The sequence below is a fragment of the Simochromis diagramma genome, unplaced genomic scaffold (assembly GCF_900408965.1).
Source record: "Simochromis diagramma unplaced genomic scaffold, fSimDia1.1 OVJJ01000822.1, whole genome shotgun sequence".
Lineage (NCBI taxonomy): Eukaryota > Metazoa > Chordata > Actinopteri > Cichliformes > Cichlidae > Simochromis > Simochromis diagramma.
Window position 1 is genome coordinate 2,486,723 of NW_024387520.1, and position 9,034 is coordinate 2,495,756.

At 42.5% G+C, this 9,034-nt stretch overlaps 2 protein-coding genes across 3 annotated transcripts; one reads left to right on the plus strand and one right to left on the minus strand.

Annotated features, from left to right (window-relative positions):
• The first annotated feature begins 65 nt into the window (after window positions 1-65).
• On the plus strand, window positions 66-3,348 carry f2r (coagulation factor II (thrombin) receptor). 2 transcript variants are annotated; one of them, XM_040019148.1, is made up of 3 exons: window positions 66-344; window positions 450-603; window positions 1,647-3,348. In XM_040019148.1, the coding sequence occupies exons 2-3, from the start codon at window positions 513-515 to the stop codon at window positions 2,837-2,839; spliced, it is 1,284 nt and encodes a 427-aa protein (XP_039875082.1). In that variant the 5' UTR covers window positions 66-344; window positions 450-512; the 3' UTR covers window positions 2,840-3,348. The 2 variants fall into 2 exon arrangements, with proteins under 2 accessions (XP_039875082.1, XP_039875083.1); XM_040019149.1 differs by lacking the exon at window positions 450-603.
• Window positions 3,349-5,193: 1,845 nt separating this feature from the next.
• Window positions 5,194-8,669, minus strand: LOC120725981. The gene is made up of 6 exons (XM_040019151.1): window positions 8,487-8,669; window positions 6,248-6,390; window positions 6,094-6,161; window positions 5,842-5,970; window positions 5,625-5,720; window positions 5,194-5,539 (listed from the first exon to the last, which is right to left on the minus strand). The coding sequence occupies exons 1-6, from the start codon at window positions 8,595-8,597 to the stop codon at window positions 5,451-5,453; spliced, it is 636 nt and encodes a 211-aa protein (XP_039875085.1). The 5' UTR covers window positions 8,598-8,669; the 3' UTR covers window positions 5,194-5,450.
• Window positions 8,670-9,034: the final 365 nt, after the last annotated feature.

The following is a 9,034-nucleotide window of genomic DNA, read 5'->3' on the forward strand; positions in this document are numbered from 1 at the left end:
GTTGTTTTGGTGCTTTTGTCATGCATTCATATTCAGTGATGTGCTTTTCCCTTTGGTCTGGCAACCTTTGACCCTGTTGGAAAAACCTACTTGGGCTTTCGTTTGGCTTGAAGATCCACGTCGCTGTGACATTACTCATGGTTTTTGTTAAATGATAGGAAATGTTTAGCTGGAGAGGAGGTGGAGTTTCCTGCCTTTAATAACAGCACTTTCAGCAGCTCTTCAGCAAACAATTTCCACTCTCCTGCTAAATATTTGGAGGATTTACAGTAAAGCCATGCATCACCTCTTAATTTGCTTGTTTGTATTTTCTGTTCAAAGCTCTGCGCTCCCATCTGGAAATGGTAAGTAATTTTCCTAAGACTTTAAGATGATGATGATGATGTCTACAGTTTGCCTTGTACTCTCTTGGGGCTCGAGTAAACTTTACGTATTTGTATCTCCCCCAGAAACACATGCAGGATCGGTTTAAACATTTACTTTTAACTAGATCACTGCGCAGGAAGGAGTGAATGAATGTTCAAAAAAGTGATCACAATCTCGCTGCAGTAAAGCAAAAAAAACAAGAGGGTTGGAGTTTTTGGTTAATGGTAGCACTATTTAGTAAGTACACACCTTTACTTCATTTTATTTCTGGATATAAAATTCTTATGTTTTCAGTAATGTTGTTTTGCTTTAACCATTTATTCATACAGCAATTGAAGGGTTGAGCCTGACAAAATAAAATTTAAAATAACCTTTTTAAAGGGGGGGGACACATATTTATTCTTAGAGCAATTTAACAAGGAAAAAAAACATCCAACATGTCATCTGACAAATATACAGTCAGAATTAAATACTGGCCCTGAATGTTTGTGGTAAATTACTTTAACCCTTAGAGGCTGCTAAAAAATTAAAAGAACAAGCCCATACACTAAAGCAACAACAAAGCTCAATGTTCTGTGAATAAATAAATAGGTAAGATAATATAGTGACATTTGATTCTCTTTGCACTTCAAGAGACTCGGTGATGTCACTTCCTTGGTGCTCATGTCAAAAACATTTTATTTTGTAGCAGGTAAATTGTATAGCGTTACTGGGTTCAAAGCAAACTGGAGGATGTGTAAATATTGGTACTTCATAGAATAAATTTATTTATAGTTAAAAATAATGTGCGTATAATTGTATTTTGGCACTAAAAGTTGAGTTATAGTTACATTTTCTATACATTTAAAATCAATTAAATTGTAGTAATGGTCAGTGGGGACACGGAAACGTGTGATCTCTACTGGTTAGTCAACTAATTAATACAAAAAAGTTTTAATTTTATTTATTTATTTGCAGTATTTTATGAGAAAACACTTGTTTGTTTTTAATGAAAATGCATTCATGTATTTTGAGTTAACCTTTGGGTAAGAATCACACTCATGATATGGATGCATGTAATAAATGTATTGGAGAGTTTATTTTACTTAACCGGACTTTCTAAAATAATATCGGGGCATTAGGACGAGCTTGAACCTGATGGATGCATTTAACCATCTGATCAGATAAAAAAAAAAAAAAAATCTGCTTTTCCAAACTGCTCCCAGTGTAAATGTTTTTAGAGTGTTGTGCATCCCTTTGGCGTAACCACATTTCTGCTTCATTTCCCTGTTTCTTTTAAGGCTCCACTCCCTTTCTGCGGACTTTTTCTGGCCACTTTGTAATGGTTGGAGATGATGCAGCAGACTACCTAGACCTGTCACTCTTAGATGATGGAGGCTCAGGATCGACGGAGTCCAGAAAAGTTCACCCCCATCATCCCCGGAAGCACTATTATGTCTCGGAGGAGACCAAAGCATTTCTCGAGGGTGGCTTGGCCACACGTTTCATCCCCACCGTTTACATCTTCGTCTTCATCATCAGCGTGCCCCTTAACCTTCTTGCCACGGTGATGTTCGTGCGCCAAATCCGTCCCAAGAAGCCGGCGGTGATCTACATGCTCAACCTGGCCTGTGCTGACCTGCTGTTCGGGCTGCTCCTTCCCTTTAAGATCGCCTACCATTATCACGGCAACAACTGGATCTACGGATCCTTCATGTGCAGAGCCGTCACTGCTGCCTTCCACTGTAACATGTACTGCTCCGTCCTGCTTGTGATGTGCATCAGCATTGACCGTTTCCTGGCTGTGGTTTACCCCATGAACTCGCTCATGTGGCGCAGCCCTCAGACGGCTTCAGCTGTGTGCGCGGCTATGTGGCTCTTATCCCTGGGAGGAGTGTGCCCCCTGCTGATCTCAGAACAGACCTTACATATATCATCCCTGGGCATCACCACATGCCATGATGTGCAGGACGTAGGAAAACTACAGTCTTACTATCTTTACTTCTTCCCCATCTACTCCTCTGTGTTCTTCTTCATCCCTTTCATATTCACCGTTGTCTGCTACGTACGCATCATTCAGGCTCTGGCTGAAGCCAACGTGGAGAACCGCTCCAAGAAGACTCGCGCTGTGGTGATGGCTGTGGTTGTCCTGCTGGTGTTTGTGGTCTGTTTCACCCCCACCAACATCATCCTCATGGTTCACTACGTTCAACTGGCGCACAAGGCTAGCAACAGTTCTTACCAGGCATACCTGCTCTCCATGTGCATAGGAAGCTTCAGCTGCTGTCTGGATCCGGTCCTCTATTACTTCGGGTCCTCTCAGTGCCAGAAGCAGGTGGTGACTCTGCTCAGATGCAGGCGACCGGGACAGGGAGGGATCGGCTCACACACAAGCAGCACAAGAACCAGCAAGTTGACAGAGAGCAGCAGATCGTGCAAAATGGAGAGCGTTCAGACTGAAATGGGGAGCCATTACAGCAGGCTGATGGCTTAAGACATGAGGACTGAAAAACTGTTCGGCTCTCAGCCATATCCACACTATAACAGATTACTTCTGTGTTTGCTCGAACTGTTTGTTATCAAGAAGCGCACGAGGTGGATTAGATGAAATATGAAACTTGATGTGGTGCCGACTTTAGACCCCAGTGGTAGTGCTGGGTTTATTTGTATCAGAACAAGCACATTGGTAGCATCAGTGTGTACATGCAAGCAGTTATTTTCTGTTATTTTATAGTCATAAAATGTAATCACCACTTTGACAGTGTGGAATATATTGGATTCATTCCACAATAAGAAAAACATTTTAACAATACCTTTTTATTTTATATTCAACACATCTGTGTTTCCAGTGAATAATGGGTATGACAGTTAGTGCACTGTTAATAAAAACAGTTTTAATAACTGTGTTATGATATGACAAAAACAGCTGTCGATGTGGTTTTCCCAACACGATGCCGTTACAGTGAGTAAATATTTAAAGGAGATTAAATCATTTATAACTTTTCATCCTGGCATTCATGACGTCAGAGCATACAGACAGCACATACGACGACACTGTATGTATTTTCTTTTAATGCATGCAGCTTTGTGGATCTCGTCGCCTCCTCTTTATTCCTGCGTGCTCTCCTTGTCGTCAGGGCACAGATCTGCAGGAAAAAGAGAAACAAAATGTGACCGTTTCCCTGAGCAGGATGGAGAACGGTGGCCTCATTTCCTCACCACGTGCATTGTATTTTATGGATTCGATCCAAAAATAATGAAGACCTAAAAACTATTGCACTTAAATATGATATTTTGCAGGGCAGAATCTCCACCCTGTGGGAGTTAAAACTCTGTCGTTGGAGGTTTTTGGATAGCTGCTGACCTGTTTTGCCATCATAGCTGTGGTAGTCATCTGGGAAGTTCAAGCAGCCAACTTGTTTTTTGAAAATTTCCACATGTTTTGGATCGATTTTTCCTGTCCTCGCTGCAAGCAAAGAGAGAATGTCAACATCCAGGTTGCAGCCCTGACTTGATGTGCTGAGAAGTGCAGGACTCACTGAACTGCAGGATGTATCTGCCAGTGACGTCCCCATTTCGGAAGGTGTCGGTCCACAGGAGGCAGTCAGAGCAAGTCTGCAGGATGTGCCCTTTATGGTCTGACAGATTTTCTTTCAAAGTACAGTGTTGGGTTATTTTACGAGAAATCTATTGTCTGTTGTGAAGACAAATTCATCAATCTGTAGCTCACTCACTGCGAAATGTGGTAGCAATCCCTGAGATGGTTGCATTTACCTCCCCCGTGATGCACCGGTTACTGAGAAACAACAAGGCGTGGCAGAATCTGGCTTTCACAACTAAATTTAAATGTTTCGCTTTTAATACTGAATTGCATTAAATACATAAGTCTGTTTAATATATTGAGATAACATAATCGCCAAACTCACAAGCAGTGATCTCCCCATCGCAAAGTCACAGTCTGATCGCTGGAAGTCGGGGACAAGTCTATCCAGGAGCTTTTCAGAGACTCCAGTGCTTTGTGGTACTGTTTGGGGTCGCCAGCTCCCATCACATAAATCCATTTTCCAAACACCTTGATGCACAAAAAAAATAAAAATAAAATAAAATAAGGTCCTTACATGTTTTAAAAAACACTCCAGCATCATTGTTGTAAATACGACAGAGAAAGCAAACACACTAGGTGACTTACCTGTTTGGGGTCCTCTGGCATAAAAGGCTTTACGAGCTCCTTACAGTCAGGTGCAGATGCAGCAGCCAGTGCAATGAGAGACAACAGGAATACAACAACAGGCAGAGCCATGGTCAGCCACAGGGATGTTTGCCGAACCTGTAACAGAAAACGTCTAACTCTGATTCATTTTCCCTCCGGGCTTCACACAAAAAGTTGTTTCTGTGTGAGTGCTAATCCTGAAGGAGGGGGAGGAGGGGAGGAGAGGGGCTGGGGGTGGAGGGGCTTTCTGCAGGCCCAAATGCACCAGAGAAGGTTTCCTAATGACCATGCATGCAGTTTTCTTCTTCTTTCCCCCCTCTTTTTCTTCTCAGCACTGAAAGGCGAGCTCAATAGCCCTCTGTTGCCCACGCCACTGCTCCTGAATGAACTCAGGCAAAGTGCCACATCTTGTCTTGGGCTGTTGAAATCTTTCAAAAAGGACCAGGAGCAGCTTTTCTGCAGCAGAATGAAGGATGTTTCCCTGTGGGGGCGTGTGGAATCTGTGTGGCGACGGTTTAAGAGTTTAACATCTTTTCTCTTCCCTCTAACACTGATGTTATTCAGTAACAGTCTTTGTTGATGCTTTGGGGAACAGCAGTGTGATGGTGATCAGAAAATAAATGACTAGAACACAGATGGAGAAGTTAGAGCCCTTTTTATTTACCGCGCACAACCAGTGGGAACTAGATTCGTACAAATACCACTAAAAGGATTTAAACTGGGCATTTAGACTTGATTTTTCTTAGCTCGAAAGACAACATAGTGTATTAAAAAGTTATTATGCAGCACAACATTGTATGGCAGCACATATAGATCACACTACAGCACTATTTAGTACATTTAAAGGAAGATTTCTCTAGCTGTTTACAGAGCTGTGGCCCCTCTTTGCTCTACTTTACTGCACATTAGGCTCTATCTCAGGTTGCTCTTTCTCTGTATTCTTGACGCCAGTTGATGCGGTCGCCCTGCCATCAGGACAAAGATCTGAAGGAAGAGGAAATCACAAAATGAGAATAGTGTTTGCGATGGTCACACTGGATGCTGGAAACACACCTAAATGGTGGCTGACCTTTGCTTGTAAAGTGGTACTCTGAAGGGAATTTAAGACATTCTGCCTGGTTCTTGAAGGTCTCCAACTCAGAACCCTCCAGAGCGCCGGTCCGTGCTTTTCAAGAAAGAAAGAAGAGGACGGGAAAAGAAAGGTGGTTATTTAAAGCAGTATGTGCTAAATATTAAGCTGTGTGTTGCTGCTAAAATACGAGATGAAGGTTTGAAAAATGACTTACTGAACAGGAAGAAGTATCGCCCCTTTGACTTGCCGTCAGGGAGGAGAGTGGTGTCTTCAGACAGGAGGCAGTTGCTGCAGGTCTCATAGTACTTCCCGTCATGATAGGAAGTGTGACCATTGATGTTATCTGTGAAAAAACAAAAAAAACCGAAACATAACTCTGACTGTAACCCCCAGCGATTAAAAGAAATGAAACCTGCGGCACACATCACCAACTCAGTGAGTCAGAGCAAAAATACCAGACACATACAGGTGGTGTGACTTGTCATTCCTGAGATGGTGGCGTTCGCTATGCCCTGAAGACATTTATTTTCATTCCTGTGTTGAGATAACAACAACACTTTATTATACACTCTCAACTGGACCGCATCAGTATGTTCACACATGAAACACACGACACTCACAGGCGGTCAGCCCAGTAGATGGTGATGACTCCGCTCTCCGAGGACGCTGACACATCCAACCAGGAGCTGTTCACTGACAATATGTCATCCTTCAGGCCCGGATCATCCCAGGATGCCACGTGAAGCACCCACTTCCCATAAATCTTCCGGCACACAGAGAGAAAAATAAAATGCAAATGACTCTCATGACTGTTTCTGTTAGATGTGACCAGACTTTATTTCTCAGCAGAATACAACTTTCTCTCATAGCCTGGTTAGAAAAAAAGTGTTGTGAAAATGTATTACATTATTGTTTTACTCTGCTGTGACTACAGACACGGCATTTGGCCTCCCCAAAAACATGGATTAACCCAGAGGTAGGTGAGTCCCTTTCCCTAAGTTAAAAATAAATAATCATACAATTTTACTTTGCAGCTCTTCTAAATCATAATTTTTCTGCTTTATAATCAGTGAAAACTACTGTGTTGGAATCTAGTAGGGGACACATTAATGTAGCTTACATGCAAGATTCAGTAGAAGTGCTCGATGCACATGGACGCAAGCTTCCAGCTATTACTGACCAGCTGAAACTTTCTTTGGTTTTTAAAAACTCCAAGGAACATTTGCTTTATGCTGTTGCAACAGTAAACAGACCGTGCAGTTTCTCGGGGAACTGCAGTGGGATGGTTGCTACTGGTAGACTCGGACTATGTCTTGTTGTCAATGGAGTAAAAAGGTTGTACGTAAATAGCCTGTTGCTGTAGAGTGAAGTCAGGTGTACCTAATCAAGTGGCGGACATTGTAAAATTGATATGTGTTTAAGTTACCCATACTGTATGTTCATACTGACAAAGTGAGAAAGAGATGACATGATGAAAAATGTCCCATGCTGTACTCCAACTGACGGCCTTCAGCACACAAAAGACAGACAAGGAAGCAGTAACTGTGCCACTAAGAGACCTTGTCTAAATCTACTTAAAAAGTGAGTGAGATTAAAATCAGTATTAAAATTATCTGTAAAATATTTCAACCTGCAACCTCATTACATACAGCAAATAGCTTGCTGCTGTAGGGTGAACACACGTGTTTGACGCTGTAAATAGTAAATTGTAAAAATGTGTTTACAGAGAAGCAGAGAAAGAGAAAAAAATGTCCCATGCTGACATGAACTGATGACCTTCAGCATACGAGGGAGAGGCCAGCAAAGTGATAAGTATGCCACTGAGGACGAGCGAGCAGGACTGTGCCAACCAATCAACAAATGATATTCAAATGAGTGAGGGTGTGAAATGAGAACAGTGACCCCGTCTCTGTCTATCACAAAATGACGTATATAAAATGGGAAACAAAAGTGGTATTTAAAAAACTGTTAGCATCCCAAGACATGGCTCTACCTATCTATGGATTTTGGTGTGTGTAGACCTTAAAGTGAGGTCAGGGGAGCGAGTTAAAAAAGGTTGGGGGGATTTTTGTCCAAAACTGGTTGGAGATAATAAAGAGGGAGTGAACGGTAGTTCAAAATGCCATTCCTCTGAAACAAACGGCTCCGGTTCAAGAAGTATGCATGTGTGGGAAGGGCTCCTTGAAAAGAAGACAAGCGTAGCTGTTTTGAAGATAAAAGGATGGCTGAAGGGTGAAAATGATGGTCACAGCGGCAGGTTAAACAGAAAATTTTCAGGCGAGCTTTGATGCTTTTCGCACTCTGACCTACTTAGTTTTCACTGTTGCTCTGCAATATACATGAATGGGGGAGGGATTTGAGAGATATCTTTGTGACATCTTTGAAAATAATTTAAAGACCTTAGAAGTTACTGTGGAAAAATGCCATATTGTTTTTGGCACATTCGTGATATTCATCGTGGTGTGACAACGATGTCTGAATGGGCAAATGACGTGAAAGAAAATGGGTCCAGAGGAAGGAGAGTGACAGCAGAAAAGTGAGAGAGTGCTGCCTCTCCATTCAAAGTCAATGGGACTTTATTAATAGAAAAAGTGGAATATTTCAGAAACTGCATGAAAACTTTGAAATCTGAATAGAAGCACGCAGGACATGATTAAGCCCGTCGTTTTGGCGTATGAACAGTGTGTCTACCGCAAATGATGTGAGACTAGTTCGCGGATGAAGAATAATAAGAATAACATATACTGGGATCTTTACTTTGCAACAATCCCACCAATAACACAAGATTCAGCTATTCAGTTCACATTAATATGCATCACTGTTATGACTGCTTCATAACAAATGGTTGCTCATACTCACGGGGCTGTGGCTGTCCAGCACCAGAGGCTTGACCAGCTCTTTACAGTCCGGTTTAGATGCGACGCCCAGGGAGGCGAGAGCCAGCAGAACTATAACCTGCTGTGCAGCCATGGTCCAGACAGCAGGCGGCCAGGGAGCAACACTAACCTCAGGGACCCCACTGCCAGCTAGAGCCTCCTCAAAGGGAACTGAGGGACATGTTTTGTAACAGTGGGCTGGGCCACACGTGCACACATACACACACACACACACACACACACACACACACACACACACACACACACACACACACACACACACACACACACACACCAAGCTGTGCACCCATCACTCCACAGGACATTATGTTGACTTATACTAATTTCATGCAGACTTATGCCGAACCAAACCATAATAACACTTACTGTAAACTAATATATGTTGTGAGGAAATGCTTTCTGTCACCATAACGTGACTTTATAATCACATTAATAATTCTCTCTCTCCCTCTCTTTTCCTCCCTCTGGTTTCAGGAGGAGTCTTTCACTTGATGCATCCAGTCAGTCGGG

What these genes read in the sequence shown, in the direction of transcription:
- LOC120725981 (XM_040019151.1), bottom strand. Translation starts at nt 8,597, where the DNA reads ATGGCTGCACAGCAGGTTATAGTTCTGCTGGCTCTCGCCTCCCTGGGC. An exon ending in TGCTGGACAGCCACAGCCCC is followed by an intron (nt 6,391 to 8,486) that starts GTGAGTATGAGC and finishes GTGTGCCGGAAG; the next exon opens with ATTTATGGGAAGTGGGTGCT. An exon ending in GTACCACTTTACAAGCAAAG is followed by an intron (nt 5,540 to 5,624) that starts GTCAGCCACCAT and finishes CTCTTCCTTCAG; the next exon opens with ATCTTTGTCCTGATGGCAGG.
- f2r (XM_040019148.1), top strand. Translation starts at nt 513, where the DNA reads ATGAATGTTCAAAAAAGTGATCACAATCTCGCTGCAGTAAAGCAAAAA. An exon ending in GTTAATGGTAGCACTATTTA is followed by an intron (nt 604 to 1,646) that starts GTAAGTACACAC and finishes GTTTCTTTTAAG; the next exon opens with GCTCCACTCCCTTTCTGCGG.